General features: G+C 43.2%; 1 protein-coding gene across 1 annotated transcript in view; it reads right to left on the bottom strand.

Moving 5' to 3' along the window:
- The window catches only part of JAK2 (Janus kinase 2), a 205,094-nt gene that overhangs the window by 155,344 nt on the left and 22,958 nt on the right, over positions 1 to 26,792 (bottom strand). Inside the window, exon 4 of the mRNA XM_085883696.1 lies at positions 2,494 to 2,617. Within this exon, the coding sequence (XP_085739822.1) occupies positions 2,494 to 2,617 (124 nt within the window). The remainder of the gene's footprint in view (positions 1 to 2,493; positions 2,618 to 26,792) is intronic.

Genomic DNA, 26,792 nt, shown 5'->3' with positions numbered 1-26,792 from the left:
CCTTTCTGTTGAGAAATTCCCTGAATTTCAATAAAATATGGACACAAAATCCCTGATTAATTATAGGCACTTCATTAGAAAAGAAATGAAGAATAAGCTAAAGAGAATTCCAAAAAAGGATTATTTTTTCAGTAAATGATACATTTGAAGGAAAAGAAAAGAAAGAAAAAAAACTTCAAATATTTCCATGTGTATAGATATCTATCATCTTCCAGTTTAAATGTCATATTAATATCAACTTATCAAATACAATGCCAAATCATCATTGCCCATAATTAAATTAATGTGCCACTTCAATTTGCAACCTGTTCCAACATGAATTTACAAAGGTACATCAAATGAATATATTTACAGCCTTGCAGCAGCTTGTATTCCTAAAGACAAGGCACATATGATATAAGCAGCAACATGCTCTGTTCTTATCGCCACCATAACACGTTCCACCACAAGCATATTTAAAGCATGTACAATAACAAAAGGAATACTGTGAAACCATGTGCATTCAGAACAGCTGAGTACCAGAAAAGTTTGACACACACCGAGTATTTGTAAGAGCAAATAAACACAACCAAAGTGTGTGAGAGGAGTAGAAAAAAAGAAAACAAAGATAAAAAGAATTGCAGTTAAGCAGAGATGTTGACAACAAAAAAGGGGACAAAATTATTGGAAGATGGGCAGACAATACCACGTAGCAGATACTTTAAAAGGAACTGTCGGTCTTTGAGCCAGACTATCTGCAGGAAGCAGAAAGCTAGTGCCGGAAAGGCTGTACTTGTTATGCAAGCCAATGTGGCTTTATTCCTGCATGCACAGAATAAAACGCCTGCTCTCAAGACCTCACTTGTGTCGCCCCCACACCTCACTCGCCCTCCAAAATTCACCCCTTCCCTCCACAATTCAAAAGCCATTCACATTTTTGCCCAAACCAATTTTTTATCTGGAAGAGCTTGATATTGATCTTGATCAACATTGATAAATTAATTCTCACATATTTCCAGCAAAGTAACCCCCCACCCCACACCCCAAAAGCTTTGTTGTTTGCTAAATTTACACCTTGATGCTCAAAGTATCTTCTAAGGACTTTGAGAACAAGATAATATGCTAAAAAAACAATTTTCAACAATAAAAAACCCTTTCCTTCAACTCACTCTCTCTTAACATCATCCCAACAGGAAACAATTAAGCAATGTTTTAGTATTATCTTGGTACTAACATTGAGAAAAATCAAAATTATTTGGAGATAAAGTCATGACCAAATGTAGTGTGGTCCACCATTGGCACAGCACCCACAAATACACAAGTTCTTGGCAATTTAATTTTTCCATTTTATAGCTAAGAGCTGTAAAGCCAAACTTTTCAAAGTTTCAAGGAAAGTTTTTGATGCAGACTTTTTGGAAGATGCAGGTTTCAAAACTGAAGACACAACCAACTCCTATCACTGCTAAAAAGGCAAGGATCACATCTGACGTTTGGACCACCATGTAATCTTCACTCCATCTCATATCCATGATGAAGACTACTATGCGATCGAAGCATCAGACTGTTTAGCCTTGCCTATTAAGCAGCTGTACTATTTCGTGGTATTCTCAGGTTTTTCCCCAAAGACGAGCAAGATTTTGCAAATTTAAGATTTCTTGGTTGCTATTTTTTCTTGCAAGCATTTGTCCATCCATAACATCCTTTCATGATCCAAATCCATCTATAACATTTTGAGATGTCCTACTCACAGATAGACAGAGAGACAAATGGAGGTGAAAACATAACCTCCATCCACCTATGGTGCAGAGGGAATAAAGGTAATGTGTTGCCCACAAATAAATTTGATGTATGGGGTGGGGGGAGAGTAGAGACAAAAAGAAGTGAAAGAAAAAGGTAACAGGAATTACATTTGAAAAATTCTGCATAAATGACTCGGTGGCAATACGATTAGTGTCAGGTCAGTTTCGTGGAGGTTGACGGTTCAAACCCCATCTGAGTCATACCAAAGATCTTAAAATTATACAGGCTGATTCCTTGCTTGAAACTCAGCACTCAGGGGAGAGCACAGAAAAAGGCCCATGGGTTGACATTCATGGGGAGAAGGAAATTCCTCCACGATTAACTCACTAAGTGTGGACAGAAGCGATGTCATAAAGACGACATCGCTGATACCCAGATGCTTTGTGACCTCACTTCCTCCTATCTCAGCAGCCCTGTTTGTGTGAAAGTAAAATTGGGTGGTGTGTGTGTGTGTGTGTGTGTGTGTGTGTGTGTGTGTGTGTGTGTGTGTGTGTGTGTGTGTGTGTGTGTGTGCGTGCGTGTGCGTGTGCGTGTGCGTGTGCGCGCGCGCCACATGGTCGCAGCTCTTCCAAATCTTACAGCTTGTAAATAAAATAATAAATGACATGCAGGAAAGCAATGCAAGCAAACAATGCAAGGAATTCCAGCATCATCACCATGTGTGAACAAAATCTGAAAGCAGCAAGAATCAAAAGGGTCACGTGTCACCCATACCTTATGCGGAAAACAACGAAGACAGAGTCTGTCGCCTTCACCTTGAAAACGTGACACGGAGCATACCAGAGGTGTACATCCTCAACACTGAGAGCAAATAGATTGTGGAAAACCGGACAGACTCCTGTTGAAAATAAAGAAAACTACATCAGCATACTGTGAAACAAGCTGTTTACAAGGAGACCTGCATAACTCTGCCGACTCTTAAAGCATCAAGGTGATAATTGTGAGCCACTTGTCTGTGACAAATCCAACGACTCTCATAATAGCAGTCTGAAATATGTTCCAATAACTTCAACACAACACTTATCATTTGAAAACCTTTTTCTTAACCAAGCTCTTACAATCGGTGATGGGTCATGTGGTTGGACAAACATACTTGTAAACATATATTCCCAACTCGTACCTTGACAAAATTTAACAAACTACTTTACAATTGTAAAGAAAAAATAAATCTAAAAATATATCACATTCAAGGAAGCTACACTATGTGGCCAAAAGATGTGAACACCTGCTCGTCCAACATCTCATTCCAATATCATGGGCATTAATATGGAGTTGGTCCACCCCTTTGCTGCTACAACAACCTTCACTCTTCTGGGATGTTGTAACATTGCTGTGGGGATTTGCTTCCATTCAGCCACAACAGCATTATTGAGGTCAGGAACTGATGTTGGGCGATTAGGTCTGGCTCGCAGTCGGCGTTCCAATTCATCCCAAAGATGTTCGAAAGATGCCCCCCACACACACACACCTCTATCCTGAGCATCCTCACTTCTCTTATGACCGTCTCCTACACTTCCTTAAAACCACAATTTTGATCGACCCTCCTCCTCCTCCTGTCAACTACATCCACAATCAAAGACTCACCTGAGGACATCCTCTCATTCCTCCTGAGCATATGCCCAAACCAACACAGACATGCCCCTAACAGCCCAATGTCTCTGTCTCTGTCTCTCTCTCACATCAGCCCTATCAGCATCCCCATTTCTGTCCTTGGTAGCAATCACTCCTTTATGAAGGCCCAGGCCAGGGCGGGATTAAACCTTTGTGGGCCTGGTGGCAAATTAATTTGTGGGCCACATTTGGGAACCATTGTAAAAGACAGGAGATCGACACAGAAGTCAGCAGCACACAGCTACACAGGTTTTATTTACAATTTACTCTGGTCCATACAAGAGAACTGATGTTAACATTTTGCAAATTTTTGCCCTTACCCTAATCAGAATATTTTGATCATGTATAACTCCTGCAATTGCTTCATCTATACGTCTCTCCCTATCTATTTTCCCCACAGCAACTACCATCTTCTTTAAAAAAATAAAACACATGCTTGAATTTCCCACCTGATTCAACTCCATGCTCGTCCTATCCCAAATATTCCCAATCTCTCTTGCTCACCATTACTTCAGGTGTGCCAAGGAAGGACTTGGTACCATGGAGGATGGCCAGTCGGTGGCTGATTTTTGAGGCCCACTTTGAAATGCAGTTTGCCCAAGAAAGATCATGGCTGATGGTGAGACCCAGGAGTGTGACTGACTGACAACTTCTTCAAGAGGATTGTTCAGAAAGTAGATGGGAGGGTTTGCCATACAGTCCTTTTGGAAAGAGAGGGAGAGTGAGAGATTTTTCAGGATTGAAATAAATATTGAAAGTGCCTGATTATATCAAGGTATTATTCTTCTTCATTCATGGGTAGCACAAGGCTGTGGGGTAGCATCATTGGCTGAGAGTACGGCTGCAGCACTGATGCACTTCCCTCTGCTGGTTATGGCAGGAATTTGGAACTTGTTCATGGTGCCGGCAACAGCTCGCCTACGCTTCGTGAAGGACACCATGGGATATTTTATGTCCATCAACAAATGCTGGCACATCCGTCCAAGGGACTGCACATATATTGATGAATCAACATGCCTGTGAAACACAGGGATGACAGTTTATAGCTGGATCAGGATTCAAACCAGGCTAGACAGCTTAGAGGCGAGTGTGTGTACCTCTAAACCATCCTGTGAGCCCTATCTAGGTCTGAAGAGAGGAAAGAGGCTGCTGCCTGCCTGTCTGAAGGATGAGAAATGATATGTCAGAGGGTGGAGTCATTAGCAAAGAGAATTTGCCAGTCAGAGAAATTGCTGATTAAGCTAACCCTTGATGTAAGCCTACCTTTTTCACAATGCCTCTGAGCAACCATTCCAAGTTCTGACCAGTCTTGGTGGCGCTTGAATTACCTCAACTATCATTAGCAATTGTACAGGTAGCCCCTGCTTCCACAGACACCAATGCATTCCCTTCCCTGGAAGACATTCCCTTCTCCAGATCCACAAATCGACAATGCAACTTATCATTCCCTTCCAAAATTTTCTGTCTCCACGTGAGATTGAAGAAAGAATATAGTGTTGCGGTTCTGAAAAAGACCACAAATGCATTCAGAGATGCAGAGGATTTTGTCCAGACAGACATTTCTTCAGTTTATGTGAAACAGATCCTTGCCCTTTTATGTAGAGGGATATTTTGGGAGGGAGATGCGTCGTGAGTTAGCATGTTCAATTTCTCATTAATCCCTCCATCTATCAATCCATCTTTTCACCATTCTTCAAACCCAGATACCCATCCATCGCTGGTCCCTCGCTCTTTACCTTTCAATTCCTGCAACTCCTCATGATCCTGTTCTTTAGCTTTCAAACCCCATAACTTCCATGGAAATCTCACTTCAACTGAATCCACCCTTTCGTTGCTCCATCTCAAAACCATCCCTTCGTCCTTTTGCCTCAAACCCCCACGTCACACCAACCCTTCAAACCTCTCTCCCTTCTTTTCCATTCCACATCTGAAACAGTCCCCCTTACAAGGGAGTCAACACGTTGTGAATTACCTATTTGTTCAACACAATGGACCTAAATTACTTGTGAACTCGCACAAAAAATTCTTACTCAATGCTTACAGACCATGAAATTAAATAGACCTTTCTTTTCATTGCCTGCAAAACTCCAATTAAAGACACAATCAAGGCTATCATTAGAGCTGCAGGATGAACAACAGCTGCAGCTGACGTCATTGTGCATTCAACAACTACCACACCAGCTGATGCCATTGTGTGTTCAACAGCAACCACACAACCTCTTGGCAGTTGTACAAGCAGATTGGAATGAACGCTGTCGAGAGAGGATGTGGTAACCTCTGAATGAAGTTGTAATATTTTAGAGGCTGAGTAAATAAAGTTTATGGTAAAGGCTAAAACTCTTCACTCTCAAGAGATTCCGGGTGACTTTTCCATGGACATCTCGGCTCTGCTCTCGAGGACCTTCCACGTGGAGTGGCAAGCACATTCGTGAACCAAACGTCAAATCCATCGCATGTCTATCTGCCGAGCGATTTAATTCTCTGCTCGTCTCGCTTGCCAGGAGCTCTTGCATTCGATACTCCACTTGCCCTGTCTGCCGGGAGGTTTTCTCTCGTAGTACTCCGATCTACCACGTCTTATTTGCCAGGAGGGCTCTCGACCAGTCATACTTACCGGAATTTTTCCACTCATCTTCACTCGTCTCATGTGCCAGAACTTTTGATTTGTCTCGTTCTCGTCCATCAAGCTCTCCTTACGAGTCCTTTGGCCAAGTCTGTGCTCATGTCTACCTGTTTGGACCATGACAACCACAAGGGGGATGCTTGCATGCCGTACGAGTCTGCATGAAGCATGAGCTGTGCTGCCTATTCGGACCGTGAGAGCCAATAAGGGGGGAGTTGCATGCTGCACGAGTCTGCATGCCACACGAGCTTACACACATCTGTGTAAGGTGAGGCAAGAGCTGTATCCATCTTCTGCTCTGCATTCTACTTTCTTTCTATCTATCTACGTTTCGCCAGAATGATTGATTGTGTGCCATGTCCTATATCAGATGAGGTTAAGACCATGTAAGTGGGCTCTGTAAGCATGAAGAATAATTACTCTTCTCTTGTGCTTTTTCATTGAGATTTCTACCAGAAGTTGTGAATACAGTACATGCTCACGATTGCCATCGTAAATACCTGCCATTGCTGATTGAACTAGAAGGGCACATACCCCCGCCACGCAATGCCTGATCCACGGGAACATATCGGGCCCAATACAATTTTGAAATATCATGCTATACAGTACTATATCGTTTTTGGCCCTCTCCCTCAATGGTGAAGAATCACTTTAAAAATTAAATAATTATCGTATCCAGATCCGGATCTTCACCAAAATTGAATTCATTCTTCCTTGTCAGGTCCATTACATGTCCATCAAGTTTCATCTGAATCCATCCACAACTTTTTGAGATATTCTGAGATGTGTGTATATATATATATATATATATATATATATATATATATATATATATATATATATATATATATATATATATATATATATATATATATATATCGTTTTGGGCTCTAGATTTTGGTGAAGATCCGGATCCGGATCCGATCGCTAGAATTTTTTCAGCGATTCTTCACCATTGAGAGATTATCAGTTCGTCCTTGTCACACTCCAAACCTGTCCACAAAATTTCATCTGTATCCCTCCACAACTTTTTGAGATATCCTGTACACCAACAGACAACAGAGAAAGGGGTGAAAACAACCTCCTTCACCTCCGGTGGCGGAGATGATAAACCTTGTTGCGCTTGTTGAATATATGTGTTTGTTAAACTGTTAAATGTTTCCAACCTGCTTGCTTTCATCCTTTCCTCCATTTTTCCAATATCATGCGCAAGTTGAGCAAGATGGGAAATTTTGCCCAAATGATTGGCTCAGTGATTAGCCAACAACCATCCACAGTTCGCATGGCCATACATAATAGAGAGGTGCCTGTTGAGGATGTGACCCTTAATTCAGATTGCAGTGCCAATGGTAAAGTAACATGAAACCAAGGAGAAAACCCTGCTAGGTTTAGCGGTTCTATTGGGTGGCCACGGTTGCCTAGCAACCTGTCAGATTGCAGAGTTATCTGTGGCCGGCAGTGTGGTATAGCCTGCGGGCATGCAGGGCGGGGCATGATGATGGGAGGAGTGGTCGTCGTGGGCATCGTGTCTGCCAGGAATATAAGGAGTGCGCGCCGCCTGAGGCGTCGTAGTGATGCCGTAGTCGCCCGGCTTGTGAGTGTGCTGAGTACGTAATAAAGGAGAGCTGCGGGCAAAGTACGCCCGCGCTCGCGCTTGTGCAACACAGCCCGGCTCGACTGTTCCCCCGCTCGTGTCTGCCTGCTAAGCATCTTCTACACGACACTACAGTTGGCTGACGAGGATCTTCGGATCGGCGTGTGCAGGGTGGTGGCTGGGTTCGGAGTGGCAGCGAGTAACTCAGCGCACCTCGCGCGGTTCGAGGTTCCGGAGGAGTGCGCATCGCGGAGAGCGTGTCGCAGGTTCGCTCGCCGCGCGCACAGGCTCCGGAGCCAGGAGGCTCGCCGGCGCGGCCGGCTCAGGCATGACAGGAAGTCGGGGCACGGCACGCGGACGGGTGCCCGCCTTCGTCGGAGTCGACTTCGGCCACGTCGGGGGGGCAACAGCCGCGCTCAGTGTTCGTTTTATTGAGGCACGACAAATCGGGAGAATGATTTCTGCAAAGCCACGGCTAAAGAACGAAAACACGCAGTTCGGCTCGAACGCGGCGTTGGACGTCGCGCAAGCTCTGAAGAATGTCCGGGGTCTCGATGGTCGGTGCGCAGCAGGTGGTCCGGAGGTCAGCGCGATGTGCCAGGCGCGTACGGCCGCGCGCACGGTCTGCGGCGTGGGTCGTGGGCGAGCGTTGCAATGCAATCACTCGGACGGCGGTCTGAGCACTCGAGGACGTCTACGTTGTGTGTGCCGAGAGTCATCGCCCATCATTACAGTCATAGATGGCGGTGTGCGAAGCGGTCCTTCCGTCCCGGGTCAAGACCTACTGCCGGCATGGTGTTCGGTGCATGGCGTGCACGGTAACGCCCCGGGTCGAGTTTGGCAGCCGGGGCACGGAGATTCCAGCGACCCGGAGCGGGAGATGCTGCCGGTGTTAGACCTGCTTCCAATTGATCCGGAGATGACAAGATCAGTGGCAAGGGAGGTTGAGGTGACCGGGGCACTGATGCTGCCCATGTTGAGCCTGGTTTCAGTTGGTCCTACGGTGACAGGACCGATGCCAGTGAATGTCAAAGTGATCGGGGCACTGATCGGGTGTCGAATTGAGTCCACTCGTGCTGCCCTCGCATCGCGCACGTACACCGGCGAAGCGATTGCGCCGCTTGCGGCGCCCGACGTCTCGGTGCTCTACCGGGGGTGAAGCGCCCTACTCACGGTGTTCATGGTGCGAGGGGAGGGGCCCGCCCTTTTGGGTCGGGACTGGCTGGCGCACCTCGGGCTGGATCTCCAGTTCGTACCTCCAGGTGTGCCGGTGCTCTCTTCGATGGTTTCGTCGAGTACCGAGGGCGAGGGTCTGGCGGCGGGAGCCGCGTCGATGCAACGGGAGCGGCCGTTCGTTGCTGCCTGCAACGGTGGTGTGCGGTGCGGAAGCAGCAGGAGCCGTGCGAGCTCTCGCGATGAGCTCTCGCGCGTCGACTGCGTCCATGGTGCGGGGTGCGCCGGTGTTGTTCGGGCAGCTTCAACGGGTAGCGGTGAGCCCGTGGCGTTAAAGGAAGTCGCGGGTTACAACATCGAGTCAACGACCAAGAGACGGACTCGTGATGTGGGTTATGGATTGCTGTTCATTGCATACTTGTTTTTCATTGCTCGAGTGATGCGGTTTAACGTTGTTGAAATAAATGCCAACAGTTCATGTGTGAGAATAGGTTTGGCTGAGATCAATCGATGGGATTTGTATTATGATCAATGTGATGTGGGGGCTTTGGGAGCGGTGGGGGCGAATAAAGAGGGTTTATTGGCCTCCAGTTGCCCCAGGCCACGGGTAGTTGTTTTGTCAGGTGCTGGGATTTTATCAAAAGAACGCGCTGTACGGAAAAATGAGTTTGCAATGGTTCCTGTGCTGTTCCTATTGATTTATGACGAGCCTGTAGTTAAAGTGTGGTTTGAATGGAGTTGCGACCGTCTAACTGCCGTGGGGGTCTCGGAGATCGACTCGGAGCCGGGACTCGTGCGCTGGTCGGCGTTACCCCCACCTCGGCTTTCAGCAAGGTCAGACGTGCCTGGCGCCTGGGGCGTGGCTCTCGGGGTTCGCTCAAGGCCGTTTTGGCCATGTGGTGGAATCTCAACTGATTGTGGTGGGTGGGTTGTTGTGGAGTGTTTGTTGCTTCCAGCCAAGGGCGCTGTTCAGCGCCCCCACCAAGGTCAGTCGGGTCTGGCGGTGGCGCCGCAGGTTCCAGACAGCGGGGGTCCGGCCTCGGAAGGTTTATCTGTTTCAGGTCCGGCTGGGGAAGAGGTGCCGCCTTATGGGCCGGAGGCGTTTGATGGTGCCAGGGGAGGTTTGCTCGGGAGGTCGGGAGGTCGCCGCGACCTTGCCAAGGGCCATGTAAGCGTGTGCCGCCTGGGGGCGTTTTCGCTGTGTAGTGCTGCTGTGCTTCTCCAGTAGCTCGCTTCACACGTTGTATGATGTGATGTGCTTTTATACTTCGCTGTTTTCTTTTTTGTACCTTGTCTACTGTTATACCGTAGTACTTCGTGCTGTTTATGCTTATTATGATGGTGATCATTTAATAATCATAGTTTTAGGAGGGAGGAGTGTGGTATAGCCTGCGGGCATGCAGGGCGGGGCATAATGATGGGAGGAGTGGTCGTCGTGGGCATCGTGTCTGCCAGGAATATAAGGAGTGCGCGCCGCCTGAGGCGTCGTAGTGATGCCGTAGTCGCCCAGCTTGTGAGTGTGCTGAGTACGTAATAAAGGAGAGCTGCGGGCAAAGTACGCCCGCGCTCGCGCTTGTGCAACACAGCCCGGCTCGACTGTTCCCCCGCTCGTGTCTGCCTGCTAAGCATCTTCTACACGACACTACAGGCAGCATCAGGACAAGAGGTCAGGTAAAGTTCCGAGGAGCTCCCTCGTGATAATAACCAGACCCCAGATCCATAATTATACGTCGTTCCCTTATCTGTAAAATGCATCCTCTCAATCCCCACCAACTCTCGTAGCTTATCAATCACCACCCTCTCCAATACAAGGAATACTTGCTCTATCAGCTTGATACTTTTGGAATTCCCACATCCATTACATCCCCTATATTATTGAAGAAAGTCACTAAGCAACTCTCCTGCCAATCATATGGTATCCTTTACTCATCCCAGATCTCAGCCAACAACTGCCAATGCCATTCCACTCTTCCATCCACCAATCCCTTATTATTTCCACCATAACCACCCTTAATGATACCATAGTTTACCCTATCTGTTTTCCCTTGACCGAGAGTGGCTAATTTAAAACGTGTTTAGTTCTCTGCTTCTTTCAGGCCCTTACACCTTGTTGACCTCTCCTAATACATCTGTTCCATTCTCTACACTTAATAGTTCCTCAAAATATTAATTTTATCTTTCAATTATGTCCTCCTCATTAGAAATCTCCCCTCCCCCGACTCATGGCCGAACTTAGAACAAAAGGGGCTTCGGGCAAGGGTTAATTTTAGAGGCCCATTTGGTACTTCTATTCTTTTTTGTATGCGACTACCCATACAATCTACTTTGCCTAAATTTTACAGATTCTTTTTTTTGCAGAGATGTAAATGTGAGGGAGAAAAAAAAAAAGAAAGTAAAAACAAGAAAAAGAGCAATCAGGGATTGCAGACCTTCACCAGGACTTGTTTTGTAAGGAGTTTGTGTCGTTTTGTGTGGTTTATTTTATGTGGCGTTTGTGTACTGGTGTGTTACAGAATTAACTAGAAGGGTACTTGGTTGAGCGCATACCTCCAACACGTAATGCCTGATCCACGAGAACATATCGGGCCCAATACATTTTTGAAATATCGTGCTATATATCATTTTTGGCCCCATCTCCCAGTGGTGAAGAATCACTTTAAAAATTAAATAATTTTTGTATCTGGATTCAGATTCAGATCTTCACCAAAATCCAATGCATTCGTCCTTGTCACATACACACCCAACCTGTCCACCAAGTTTTGTCCGAATACCTACACAACTTTTTGAGATATCGTGCTATATATCGCTCTTGGCCCTATCTCTCAATGGTGAAGAATGACTTTTAAAATTCTAGGACTCTGATCCGGATCTTCACCAAAACCTAATGAGCTCGTCCACATCACACACCCATCCAGATCAGTACACAACTTTTTGAGATATCCTGCACACACACAAAAAAATAGACAGACAGAAATGGGTAAAAATATAACCTCCTTCACCTTCAGTGGCAGAGGAAATAAGACAATTAGAATTGCCACTTTATAACTGCTGGCAGTCATGACCAGGTACCAGATGTCCCACTTTGATTGGACACCTGACTCTGACCCATGATGATTTTTCATTATTATTCAATTGAATTTAGAATGGGATTAAAATATATTCAATTCAAATCAAAGGGAAAACAAAGTAGGTACAGTCCTGCATGTAAGTCATCAGAAGGAAACCGAACAAGCAAAAACAAAGATGAAATCATAAGGAGGAATGTGGATAGGATTTGCATTTCAGCTGCCATTCCTCTACCCTCAAATCCATTCTCGTCACAGCCAAGTGAGCCTTATTCAAAAAAAAGAAAGAAAAAAGAACCCTGATCAAAAATTCAATATTGCTGCCTGCCAGACCATGTGTTCCATTAAGTTGAAATTTAAAACATACATTCCGCATCACCACTGGATCACAACTGTGAAGTTTCACATCGAATGATTAAGCGGTTATAGAGAAAACATCATTTAATATTTTACTTTAATCCAATATGGCTGCCAAACCACCATGTGGCAAATTGGATTGAAATTTAAAACATACATTCCCCTTCTCTACTTGATAATTGTGAAGTTTCACCTCCCTTGATTAAGCGGTTCCAGAAAAAAACATTAAATATTTTTCTTCAATCCAATTTGGCTGCCTAACCATGTGACCTATTAATTATTCCTTAAACTTGTACACCCATGGCTTGGGGAACATTTGTGTGAAGTTTCCCCTTAAACTGTCCAACCGTTCTGGAGAAAAAGATATTTATACATTTTAAGATAAATCCAATATGGCTCCCAAACCATGTGACCTATGACATCACATGTATAAACCTTTTTGTCCCTCAAACATACATGCAAAGTTTCTCCTCTATCTGTTCAGCCACTTAAGAGAAGAAGATTGGTGAAGGTTTTTTTAACAATATGGCTGCCGAATCATGTGACCAACGACATCAATTTTTTTTCTGTGGACCATTTTATCCCTCGATGACCCTCAAAATTTTTCATACTGATCAGATGTAGCATTCTACATGTGCAATTATGATGTCATAACGAGGCACCTATGACGTAATTAAAAAAAACAAAATCACTTATTCTCCATGAGGAGTACGTGCCGTGTGTCAAGTTTCACTTTTTTCCTTGGTGCGATTTCAGAGACACAGAGGTCTGAAGTTCTTCCAATTTTCCAACATGGCTGCCACACCACCTGACCTATGACATCATAATTATCATCAAAACATTGAACATGAATAGTCGCACCTGTAGTAAAAAATCCTTGTTGTGAAGAAAAACGCGAAAGCTCTGTTCGGACAAACAAACAGACAGACAGAGACGGAAAATCACTCGCAGAGCGACACTTGGCAAAACGGAGCGGCACTCGATAGAGCGCATACCTCCGCCAGGCTGAAAAGTTTACATTTTGTGTGCCACCGATAGGTCGGATCTGAATCCGGACCTTAACCAAAATCAAATCAGCTTGTTCTTGTTACCTAATCAACTCATCCATCTAGTTTTGTCTCGATTTGTCCACAACTTTTTGAGATCTCATGCAATGCATAGTTTTTGGCCAAATCCCTCAGTGGTGAAGAATCACTTGAAAAACTCTCAGATCCGGATCCGAATCTTCACAAGAATCAAGTAAATTAGTTGTCACACACCCAACATGTCCAACATGTTTAATCTGAATCCGTCCACAACTTTTTGAGATATGCATTATCGTTTTTAGCCTCATCTCTCAATAGTGAAGAATCACTTGTGAATTTCTCGTATCTGGATCCGGATTCAGTTTCGGATCTTCACCAAAATTGAATCGATTCGTCCTTTTCAGACACCCAACTTGTACACAAAGTTTCATCCGAATCCATCCATAACCTTTTGAGATATTGTGCTACATATTGTTTTTGGCCCAACCTCTCAATAGTGAAGAATCTCTTTAAAAACTCTCAGATCCATTTCGGATCTTCACCAAAAGTCGCAACCTGTCCATCAAGTTTCCCTGTCCTTAGAAAAATAATTCAGATCTTTTGGTGAAGATCCAAATTCTCGAATTTGAATCCCGACTCAGATCTTCACCAAAATCGAATTAATTCTTCCTTTTCACACACCCCACCTGTGCACAAAGTTCCTGCGGAATCCATCCATAACCTTTTGAGATATTGTGCTTTATATCATTTTTAGCCCTATCTCTCAATGGTGAAGAATCACTCAAAAAATTCTCAGATCCATTTTTGGATATACACCAAAATTAAGGGCTGCTGTCCTTGGCCGGTTTCGGATCTTCACCAAAATTCGCAATCTGACCACCAAGTTTCCCCGTCCTAAGAAAAAGAATTTGGATCTTTTGGTGAAGATCCAAATTCTCGAATCCGAATCCGCACTCAGATCTTCACCAAAATCGAATTAATTATTCCTTTTCACACACCCAACGTGTGTACAAAGTTCCTGCAGAATCCATTCATAACCTTTTGAGATATTGTGCTATATATCAGCTTCGGCCAGATCTCAATGGTGAAGAATCACTTTAAAAATTATCACATTCATTTGTGGATCTTCACCAAAATTCCCAACCTATCCCCCAAGTTTCACTGTCCTTGGATCAAGAATTCGGATATTTTGGTGAAGATCTGAATTCTCGAATCCAGATTCAGATCTTCCCCAAAATTGAATCAATTCGTCCTTTTCACACACCCAAGCTGTCCACAAAATCCATCCTTTTGAGTTATTATTTCCCTTTTCAGATATTGTGCGACATATCGTTTTTGGCCTGATTTATCATTGGTGAAGAATCATTTGAAAAATTCTCAGATCCGGATACGGAATTGGATCTTCACAAAAATAGAAGGAATTCGTCCTTGCCACACACGAATCCATCCACAACTTTTCGAAATATCAAGCAATATCGTTTTTAGCCCCCTCTCTCAATGGTGAAGAATAGCTTTTAAAATTCTCAGATCCAGATCCGGTTTCGGATTGTCACCAAAATTAAGCATTGCTGCCCTTGGCTGGTCAACTACACACAAAAAATAATTTCAGAAAGATTGCTTTAAAATTGTGGCCAAAAATCATGTGACAGACAGACAGTCATACGGTAAACATTGAATGGAGGTAGACCGTAAACATACTTGAAGAAAAAAAAATTAAAAATAAAAATCGCCAAGTAAGAAACAGACAGAGAGACAGAAAGACCAACATTACAGCCAAACGTACTTGGCAAAAAAAAAATTGCCAAGTAATTTGATAACTCCTATGTGCATGTGCAATTGGGATGAGATTACATACAACTTGTGAAACTATTGCTAAACTGCAGGTATATGTTCCAATTAATATTTAAAATGTAACATTCAATTGAAAATCAGTACAGTCAGACCCCAAAATCTACAGTTCCGCTATTCGCAGACCCCACATATTTGCGGTTCATTAAATGTGACTGCTTCTACATTCACTGCCCTGCGCTTCACGTATTCACGGGATTTTTGATTTTCCCTTCACATGAATCATAAATCACCGGGTACATATCCCCCCCCCCTTTCCCCAATGAAACAACGCCAAGACATTTGTGGCATTTTTACCTCCGCCTCCGAAGGTGAAGGAGGTTATGTTTTCACCTCTTTGTTTGTTTGTTTGTGTACAAGAGATCTCAAAAAGGTGTGGACTGATCCGGATGAAATTTGTGGACAGGTTCGATGTGTGACAAGGACGAACTGATTAGATTTTGGTGAAGATCCGGATCCGACTACTAGAATTTTTATCGTGATTCTTCACCGTTGAGAGATAGGGCTAAAAACGATACACATCATGATATCTCAAAAAGTTGTAGACTGATTTTGATGAAACTTGGTGGACAGGTTGGGGGTGTGGCAAGGAGGAATTGATTCGATTTTTGTGAAGATCCGAATCTGGAAGCAAGAATTATTTAACTTTTAAAATGATTCTTCACCATTGAGAGTTCACCGGTGTATGCATACATTCACCGGTGTATGCCCAAGATGGGGCCAAAAACGATACATAGCCTGACATTTCAAAAACGTAATGGACCCGATATGTTCTCGTGATTCAGGCATTACATGGTGGAGATATGCGGTCTACCGAGTGCCCTTCAAGTTCAGTAATGTATTACCCACAAATATCAGGGTCTGACGAGTTGCTCCAACAAAAACTGGTGTTTGTCGAGACAGACAGATAAAGGGAACCAAATGTTTCACCCCGCTTTTTGCTTCACGAGCAGAGTAATGAAGATAAGATATTAAGTTGTTGATGGTTTGCAATAAAATTGGGATTAACCTGAAAATTTGAGTGAGTGGTATCATGTGCATACAGCAGTAGCATGCATGAACCAGTGAAGCAGGAGCAGCATGTCGGTTGACAAATCTTCACAGAAAAATGCATGCACATGCATCATCTAAAAATAGTGAGTGAGTGAGTGAGTGAGTGAGTGAGTGAGTGAGTGAGTGAGTGAGTGAGTGAGTGAGTGAGTGGTGGGTGAGTGAGTGAGTGGGTGAGTGAGTGAGTGAGTGAGTGAGTGAGTGATTGTGTGTGTGTGTGTGTGTGTGTGTGTGTGTGTGTGTGTGTGTGTGTGTGTGTGTGTGTGTGTGCGTGTGTGTGTGTGTGTGTGTGTGTGTGTGTGTGTGTGTGTGTGTGTGTGTGTGTGTGTGTGTGTGTGTGTGTGTGTGTGTGTGTGTGTGTGTGTGTGTGTGTGTGTGTGTGTGGCCTGGTGTTGGCGTAGTGGTTAGGGTAGCGGCTTGGGATCCAAAAGGTCCTGGGTTCAAGCCCCGTTGGCCGCTTGAATTAATACACACCAGGAGGTTGACTCAGCCTGTCATCCTTCCGAGGTCGGCGAAGTGAGTACCAGTGTACTGGGCCCGGTGTATGCCCAAGTTAGAATAGGTGTACCATATCACTGTGTCGTAAGAGGCGACCAGGGTTGCGTCAGGAAGGGCATCTGGCGTAAAACCTGTGACAAATCATTATGCGGATCATAACGGATGATCCGCTGTGGCGACCCTTAATGGGAGCAGCCGAAAGAAGAAGAAGATATATATATATATATATATATATATATATATATATATATATATATATATATATATATATATATATATATATATATATATATATATATATATATATATATGCTGTTGCATGGTTTGAAGTGCAAGATAGCAGATTGCCACATCTTTAGAAAATGATTACATTTTCAAACTCACGGGAAACATGTCAGAGTAATACAATTCCGAAATCGATTGATAAAGCAACTTAAGTGGCTGTTATCAGAATTTATGTACGCATACAAACACAAATTTGATGAGTGACAAAACTAAAGAAGAAAACTGACAACACTTTCCATTTTCATTGTCCACATTGAAAAAATCAACAAGCCACTTTCATTATCTAGATTATAGACAGACAGTCACCAATAAAATAATTTTATTTTTAAAAACCACGTCCAAACATGCAGGGAAATATTATGACCAACAACCAAATCAAGTTACCATGTGGAATTGTGTGTGGTGTACCAATATGGTGGTGTTCAACATCAACTACTTTTCGTGACCAGTTTTGGTGTGAAAAACCAAGAATTGGGGATTTTAAAAGGTAAGCAATGCCCCACTGCAAAAATTATTTCCACTACCAAATGTGCGCAGGATTGTTATCGCAAACAACAAATCAACTTCCTCCATTGAGCAAGATATAGTGGACCAACATGGCAGTGTTCCCTGCATGCAGTGATGGCCAACTTCCCCCATGAGGCAAGTTGCATGTGGTGTACATATATAGTGGTGTTTGCCCTCCGATAACAACAAATTTTGGCTTGAAAACTTGCACAAATCTAGAATGGAATGGTTAGTAATGGTACGATCCAGAAAAACTGTTGCAGGAGAAGAATAATAATAATAAGAAGAAGAAGAAGAATGAATGACAGCAAAGACAACAGAGTAAGGGACACTGATATAAGCTCGTTTCACAAAATGCATCCAAAATTATAACGGAACCAAATTAGTGATTGAAAAGTTAATTTTGTTAAGCATAGCAGCACAGTGAAGCATTTATCAGAATTTAAGCACATGCAGATTGTCAGGGATGCAGCCGATTCCTCAAATGCGTATTGCAGGCCTCTGCCACTTCTGATAAATCAGTAGAATTCAAACATCATGGAGATTGCCATCAATCGATATCTGTAATGTGGTATGTGAACCGACAGCCCAAAAGCTTGGCCAGGAAGGTTGAGACACTCGGTACTTTTGTCACAAACAGCAGCAAACAAGCCAGATTGAGCAACCGTTGTTTTATCAGATCCACACAAAAAAAAAAAAAAAAAAAAGCAGGCAAAAGATGAGAAAATGTTATGGAGATCACATCTCAATGGTTGTGAGCAATATGGTGGATTGTTTTTGACTCTATCCCACCTTTCTGCTTCCTCTACGCAAACCAAATCCCACAACTGTGGCTTTCAATTTTGTGTGTGTGTTCTCTTTTTTTCATGGTAAACGCCTGAACACTTTGGACTCCCAGAAGAGGACAGGAAGCTTTCACCACCCCCGTGCAACAGAAACTAAAAACACCTACAAAATGAGAAAACATCAGATGGAAAACCGGTAGAAGAAAGTACAGCTGACACGAGCTCTGCAGCAAAAACATAAAAGCGTGCAACAAGTTTGAGACCGCAACTTCCAGTGCTGTGAAACTATTCACAAATGGACTATGCCTTTACTTCTGTAAATAGGGAAGAGGAGAGTGCTATGGCAAGTGAATGAGGTTTAAAAAAAAATTAGAAAAAATACACAAATAATTTTTTTTTTTTTTTTTTTAAAGACAGCAGCTTTTTCTTCAATAGAAGCACAAAAACTGTGCTTCAAAACTGGCTCTCTCAAAAAGAGCTGTCATTTTGGTAGTAACAATGTTATTTTATATCAAATAAACCATAATCCTTTGGACCCTATAATCACATTTCTATTTTCAAAGCTCAACCCTTCCTGTGTGTTGATGTCTTCGAAGTGTACAAAACTGAAGTCACCACAATAGATATTAACTTCAATGGACTCCAGGGGTGAGCCGATTAGTTATATCCGAATTTGCACGTTTCGAGTAGATATATTGTAAACCCGAAGTTAGGTCTGCCAAGACGGTGTTTATTTAGCAGGGCCTTGTCTCACCTTCATCCCTTTGCACGTTTCACTGTGAAATGTGATTTGTTTCTCATTTATTTATTTTGATCAATAACATTTTTCCTTTCTCTTCGCCAGCCTCAAAATCACGGCTATCGATCCGAAGGCTACTCATTCTCTTTCGAGTTGGGTGAATCAATGTGTTTGAGCCGGGCAACTAATGAACACAACTGATTACACCACACAAGGGACGGTTTTGAAGGAGAAACATCAGTAACATTTTTGCTTATGTTTCATCAGTAACATCAGGAGATAACGATCACACTCACACAGTGGTGGATACTTTGAGACGGGGGGGGGGGGGCATTTAAAACCCAAGCTATCTTCCTGGCAAAGGTCTGGCTGCATGCACACATGCTCGTACATGCAGCGACATTTGCACCCGTCCAGTCGGCTCACAAGGAATCTGATTCGTACATGCTACAGTCCGCTCAACAGAGGGGGAGGAGTGAAGGTGCATGGGGGAGAGATAGAGAAGGCAGGGTCGGAAAGAGGGAGGGGTGGGAGAGAGGGAGGTAGGATTGTGAGGGAGAGAGAGAGGAGTGGGATAGGGGTGAGAGAGGCAGAGTGTTGAGGGAGGGTGAAGGGAGACGGGAGGGGGAGAGACAGGTGACGGGAAAAAGGGATTCCGGCAGATTAGATGCTTAGTTTCACATCCATTTGAGAGATGGCAGAAACCATTGATGAATCACCCTACCTGTGAAACACCGGGACGACAGTTTATAGCTGGGTTGGGATTTAAACCCAGGCTAGAAGCTTAGAGTGAGCATATGTGCCTCTCGGCTTTCCTGCCGTGATGTGGTGATTCATTACTTCATAGCCAAATTTTTTTTTTAACTCATTGTGATCATGTAATTTATTTTGCCATCCAACCCCCGGTATTGAACCACAGTATCGGCATTGATTGAAGCTTGAAGAACGTGCATGAAGAGGCTTCACTAAGCAATCTACGAAACGGTTCAAGAAACTTTTAAAAAGCAAACATTTAATTTTTACTCGTATTTATCTATTGTCGAAGTGACGGATCGCATAATGGAAGAATGCACAAAAATGGGAAACGGCATGTAAAATAAAATTTCACATTTTCAGTGTGCCAGTCACTGTCTGTTGAGAATCTGTCACTGTCACTGTCTGTCTTCTCGGGAGAAGCCATCAACCATCACGCTTTATTCTGAAGGGTTCATTCTGTCGTAGAAAAAATAAAAATGGTACAATAGGAAAGCTAATAATCAATTTACGTGGAACAAAAATTATTGTCCGTTTAATTGTACAAGTGCCTGTTATAAAAGCCCATCTCTCTATGATAAAAGAAGAAGCAGAAGCAGCAACAGTGGAGATTTGGAGCTGCATGTAATGGTTCCAAAGGCACCATTTTTATCACTCTCGACAGCAGGAACCGTTTAGAATAAAGCGTGATGGACACGGAAGAAGCACGCAAAATTATGCAGTAAAACTGTCGTGTTCAGGACGATTCACACAGACCTGGACGGATAGCCGAACAATTTTAATTGGAGGTAAATAGCCGAGCTCCTTGGAGATTATGGCGCGTGCGAGATGGAGGGTGGCGAGGGCGCATACCAGACGAAAGCACACGGGTTTATTCTCAAACCCACAATGAACATACAAACACAAGGAATTTTAACAAATAATGGTTTAAGAAAAATAAAATCGACGAATTATAATGAAAATGACTCGAATGATAATGAAAATAAGTCAAAGTGTGAGGTTATGAAAAGTGAGGTCAAACCAAGCCCAATTTGAGACATCTCCACTCAGTCACAAAAACAAAGGGAAAGGTAAAAATAAAAGAAAATCCCCCTTTTATGTCGGTCCTCAGCTTGTGTCCAGATGACCTTTTAGGAGCCTGGTGTCATCGAACCTCGAAGCCACACTGTGGGAAACGCGCACAAAATGGCACGAAGTCACTCTCTGCGGTCATGTATGTGAGTTAATTCACGCGGACAGTCTTCAATGCCAGGACCAAACAAACCGCCACAGTTTCTTCTCACCATTGAGACTGCTACACCGCTCCTCTTCACTACCCAGCAGAACAAGCAATAGCTAGTGTCGTATTTAAGTACGTGAACAAATTCACACCAGCGCAACAAGAATTGGCCAACTTTTTTGTCGTGTCGAAGAGAGCCCAGAGGTCCTATCTGTTCTGAGCACACCATCATCCTACCTCTTACACCACACCAACCAATCATCAGCACCAGAGACGTGGCCCACCAGTACAAAGCCAGGAAGGTGGGGGTTTTGTATGCTCAAAAGCATTTGGCTTTGTTGGTATTGTTGTTGTTGGAAAAACATGGTTCCTTTTTATAGCCAGCTTTGCAAGTGCACAGGGAGGCAATCACATATTGGGAGAAACTAGCCTTAAACCTCACCTCGTTAACACAGCACCACCACCCCCACCCCCCGTGTGGTTTCACGTAACAATCTTAAGCTCACCATTTTCCCTACTTAATTTACATCGAAATGTCTCTTACCCATTCACGGTTCATGCTTCAACAGTATAAAACCCTCCAACTATAGTGTAGTAGATCGTAGAAAAATCGTGCAAATTATGATACAAGCATCAAATTTGGCATTTCTGTTGTGCAGGGCTTTCTGATCAAATCTGCCCGATTGGCCATTTGAAATTCCAAATTTTGAAAAATTTGAAGGAAAAAAAAAAAAACTTCAAAAAAATTTGAAGTCACAGCTGGCTGAAATTATTGAAACGCAAGTGAATATCCCACACAGAGAACCAAGGGGAGATGCAGTCATCATTGATGGCTCAGCACTTATCAATGCCCTACCTCCACGCACTTCAAAGATATTTGATGACTGTGCTCAAGAAGACATCATCCCAAAGGTGGAATCCTATGGTGCCAGGTACGAGAGGGTGGACGTAGTCTTTGATGTGTACAAGAAGTCAAGTCTGAAGTCCGAGGCAAGGTCAAAAAGGGGGCAAGGAATCAGAAGAAGAGTGACAGGAACCAGTAAGGCCCCAAGTAACTGGAGAATCTTTCTTCGAGATGACAGCGACAAGACTGAGCTGTTTCACTTCATTGCGGAAAAAGATGGGTGAAGCACAGACGACAAGCACAGTCATTGTCACAAAAGGAGAAGATGCCATTAGCAACACAAGGAAGTCACTGGATGCTGTGTCTCCATGTTGTCATGAAGAAGCTGACACTCGAATATTTGTTCACGCAAGGGATGCAACGACGGATGGTAGCAAGTCCATCATCATTAAGGCTGATGACACGGACGTACTAGTCATAGCAATATCTGGACTGCCATCCTTACAGGAACTAGATCTTGAGAACATGTGGATTGCCTTTGGCCAAGGAGCCAAGGCACGATGGATTCCAGTCCATGAGGTAGTTTTTGCAATAGCGCCTGAGAAAGCGAGAGGGATCCCATACTTCCATGCGTTCACCGGATGTGACGTCGTGTCTGCCTTCCGCGGTAAAGGGAAGAAAACTGCATGGCAGACTTGGAACGTCTGATATTGTTTCTGAAACATTCACCAATCTCAGCCAGCATCCAACATTGATTCGTGATTTTGACTTTTTTTTTTTTTTTTTTTTCAAAATTTGGATTTTCAAATGGCCAATCAGGCAGATTTGATTAGAATCCCCTGGAGAACAAATGTGCCAAATTTGATGCTTGTATCATCATTTGCACGATTCCTCTCAAAAATTGCCGTTATCTTACCGACTTCTACCCCATAAGCATAACAATACTTTTTGAAGGAATCAAAATATAGATTGTTGTGTTTGTGAAAAAGGACCACGGGCTGACACACTCAACACATAAGGAACCCTCAGTGAGATATTTCATGAGCAAGTATGTTTCGTCAGGTGTCAACCACACCCCCACCCCGCCTCTCATAACAGGGACGGAGAAAATAGTATGTGCTGTTGTTGTTTTTAGCAGATTCTACTCCTTTGTAATTTCCCCACTTGAAATGCCCCAATCCATCCATCTATCCATCTGCTTTTTCCAGGGTCCATGCTGACACACACCTGTCCCAACCCACCACACCCACAAATCCACTGCATTCTCTTCCCTTTGGGACTACCATAAGCCAGCTGGCTTAAGTTTGCCGAGTGAGGGGCTGCAACCACGCCTCAATCTTCTTCCTTTCTCTCCCTCTGTCTCTGTCTCTCTAATTTCCCCGGAACGAGTGTGGCGGGCTTGTCTTGTGTCTAGATAAGCGAAGAATGGCGAAAGTATTCTGTGCTTAAGGGATAATTGATTTTCTGTGATAGTGCGCTTGTGAATATTTGCCTGTAAATACGTGCATTTATCCTTGGTAAGCAGTTTCCAACCTTCTTGGGTGTCTCTTTCCTACAATGGTTCGACATAGCATATTATGGAATAAATAGACGGGAAGTTGTGCTCCATTGATTTGCTCTACTATTTTAGCAGCCTTCCCACCGAGAGTTTCGCACGGTCATACATTATAAGTAAACAGGTTGGGAAGTCGAGAGTGCGGTTTCCCAGTTGGCTAGGGAAATCACCAGTTAGGTAATGCGATTCTGAGTGTGAGGACCCTGCTAGATTTAGTTGCCTCAACTGGCGTTAGTTGTTGCTCAACAACCCATCGGGATACAGAGGTTGTGCCTTGTCGACTTTAGGCTCAGATGTCGAATAGTGGGTCCGAGCCACCCCCTCGTGAACCCCGCACGTCATCCCAAACCCGCAACACGACTAGCAGGGATACCCAGTGTTGCCCATTGCTGTTTTAATCCTGAAGATATCAAATATTTATATCTTTTTTTTCTATTTATTTGTCGGAGCCTATAATACTTCCTGACACCTACGAAGGAATGGGGTCAGAGTCATATAATATTGCCTTTAAATAGCTTCAAAGTCTTTGGCACAAAACCATGATTAACCAATAATAATAATAATAATAATAACAAAATAAAATAAAAACATTTTTGCCAAAACCACTCCACAGCACTCATTGATGAACCTCTGAAAGTTTGACAAAGATCTGTTTGGCCATCTCTGACAAAAATGGACAGGTGCCATATAAGATGGTACACAGAAGGAGAAAAACAACAACAACAACTACCACTACTACTACTACTACTACTACTACTACTACTACATGTTATAAAAGATCTTGTTAACATGTTTCACTTCAATTTACATCCTCATTGACATTCACAGATAGACATGCAACAGGTTTGTGAAACGCAACATGCTGTCTTTTGATTAAACCGGTCAATAAAGCGATGGGTATGCACAGCTCGTCTTCCATACAACAAAGCAAGGTAGTCACGCATTAGATGCTCTCCGCTGATCGAGCCGAATTCAGTTGTGTCCTTCCTCCACTGAAAGTGCCACGAGGACTTACAATGAAGGGAAAGTCCGTTGATTGTGCCATGAATGATCAGCCAATGTATGATGACAATGACTCCATTTAGGACATGGAATGTGGTATGCAGAAGTATTCGAATGTGATAAATGACTTCATTGTATGAAGAAAAATGGAAGTTTGCTAAAGATGCTAAAATTATAAATCGCACATCCAGGATGTTCCCGACAATGACAACATCTTCGAGGAGGGTGCTGAAAAAATTAATACCCAGTGTATTTGTTGGAGGAAATATGTTCTTTACATGTGAGGTCAAATGAATGATATTGGAAAATTTTGCAAAACTGCATATCCCGATATGAGAACATATCGGTTTAGTTAAGTGTTTTCTGTAAATTAAAAATTGAAGTTACAAGATCATCCTATGAAATCAGGACTGCATAGCATGATCTCGCAACTTGGATTTTGTGCAAGGTTGGTGAAGAGATCATCACTCGTCACATATCTCGCTGCTTTTAAGCACTTGGAAAAACAAGCCCAACAGACGAATGGATAAAGGTCTACATCGTTTCACCTTGTGGCACCCATCTTGGAACTACACACACATGACGGTTTCTTATACATTTTGATCTCAAAAATCTGAATCTGCTTGTATGGTTGTTGAAAAACCTGCAATTAGTTGTAAAAATGTCTGAAAAGTGTATTTTTGCCTCACCAATTTTGTAATCGATTACCCATATAATAGTTCTTTGCACATGTGAAGTAGGCTCTCAGGAAAAGCAATCAGCAAGCTGTGATCTTGGGCGCAGTACAGTAATGCTCTCTCGAGTAAGCAAAAAAAATAAAAATAGCACTGATTATTTACATCATGGAGTGTTTAATTTACTATCCATCATTGGAAGATGGCACCAAAGTGTGCTCATATATATTGAATGAAACAGAAGACCAAGAAGGAACACAAAGAAGTAAAGAGCAAAAATGGAGTCATCAGGAGAAACCTTGATAGGATATGGGTTTCTGCCGCTCTCCACGACCCTCAAAACCCATCCAGGTGCAGCCAAGTGATCCTTACAGAAAAAATTTCTGAAAGAATTCACTTCTCCTTCGAGAGATAGATATAGATAGAGAGGAATAGGGAGTAAAAGATAAAAGATTAAAAAAAGCAGGAATTAGAATGAATGAAGAGAACTGTGGAAAAAAAATAGAAAGAAATGTGAAAGGAACAAAGATGTCGGGAAGAACCCAGACAGACATATTTCAGGAGTTACTCCCCAGGCTCAAAACGTAGTAACATGTACAAGCTACTTGAAATGAGCTGGACAAAAATGAAGGAGAGTGGGAAAGCATGGCTAGAGGTAGAAATAGGTGGCAATTACCATATAGCCATCAAGCACCATCTTTTGTGGACTGACAACGAACCAATTCCAACTCGGTATGGGTATCACAGGCATTTTTACTCAAGGTTCACAAACAAAGATAACATCCAAGGTGGCAAGAAGCTTCTTGTGAAGAAGTTGGTGGAAGAAGGTACAATGTCTTGCTCCGCTGATTCAAGTAAACCACTGATGAAAACGCAACAAAGATCACTGCGGATCTCTGATGGCTCATCATTAGCTGGAGACTGGAGATCATAAAATGTGCTGCCTCCGTCATGTATCATACGCAAACTAAAGTCCAACACTTTGTCACAAGGAATCATAAGTATATCCTGAATTGAGCACATCCTTCTGCGATGGAGCATATTGTGAATGGAGAATGGTCTGTGCAGCAACAAAATACATACCGTATGGAGCTTCTCCACAACAGCCTGTGATCAAGCCATTGGACAGACCTGCAATACAGACACCAAATGCACCGGCAGTGTCACAAAGTTCTATCTGAATTGAACAGCCATTTATTGATGGCTTTGCACCCAAAGTGAGAGCGTTGATAACTTGACAATGCGAAATCATGGCTGGTCAAAAAGAAGAGGACAGTCAGCGTAAAGACTTCAGCGGAAACATTTGAGAAAGACAAATCCGCCGTGAAAAATGTGATAGATTGTGTTGAGGTTCTGGCCAATCCCGTCTAAACAGATATCTGATTTGATCAACATCAGGCCAGGTGTTCTGGCATCTCAGAATGTGAAGAGGACTTCTTGAATGCAGGAAGAATAGGAGAGAACGCATTCATGGATTTCGTCAACATTCAGTTGTTGTCGACCGATATTAGATTTCATGACTCAATCAAACAATTAAAGCTGGCAACTTTCAGGATAATGTCAAAGAAAGCTTAGAAACAGAAAGGTACCTGCACAGACAAAGTTCTCACCAATCACAGATTTTTTTTGCACACCTCCTGATGATAGGTTGAAGTCGAAATGTTGATCGAAGGAAAGTTTTGTCATACTCTTTTGGATATGTATTATTCCCACTCGTGAGTGGAGTCGATGGATCAATCATGAAGAACAACACATCCCAGCTACTCCATCGCATAGAGGACTGGATGTCAGAGATGTTGCTACCTC

The sequence above is a fragment of the Eptatretus burgeri genome, chromosome 6, assembly GCF_056783735.1.
Source record: "Eptatretus burgeri isolate ZD-2024b chromosome 6, Ebu_testis_v1, whole genome shotgun sequence".
In the NCBI taxonomy this organism is placed as follows: domain Eukaryota; kingdom Metazoa; phylum Chordata; class Myxini; order Myxiniformes; family Myxinidae; genus Eptatretus; species Eptatretus burgeri.
The sequence above is the reverse complement of the archived record's forward strand: the minus strand, read 5'-3'. Positions and strand labels throughout refer to the sequence as shown.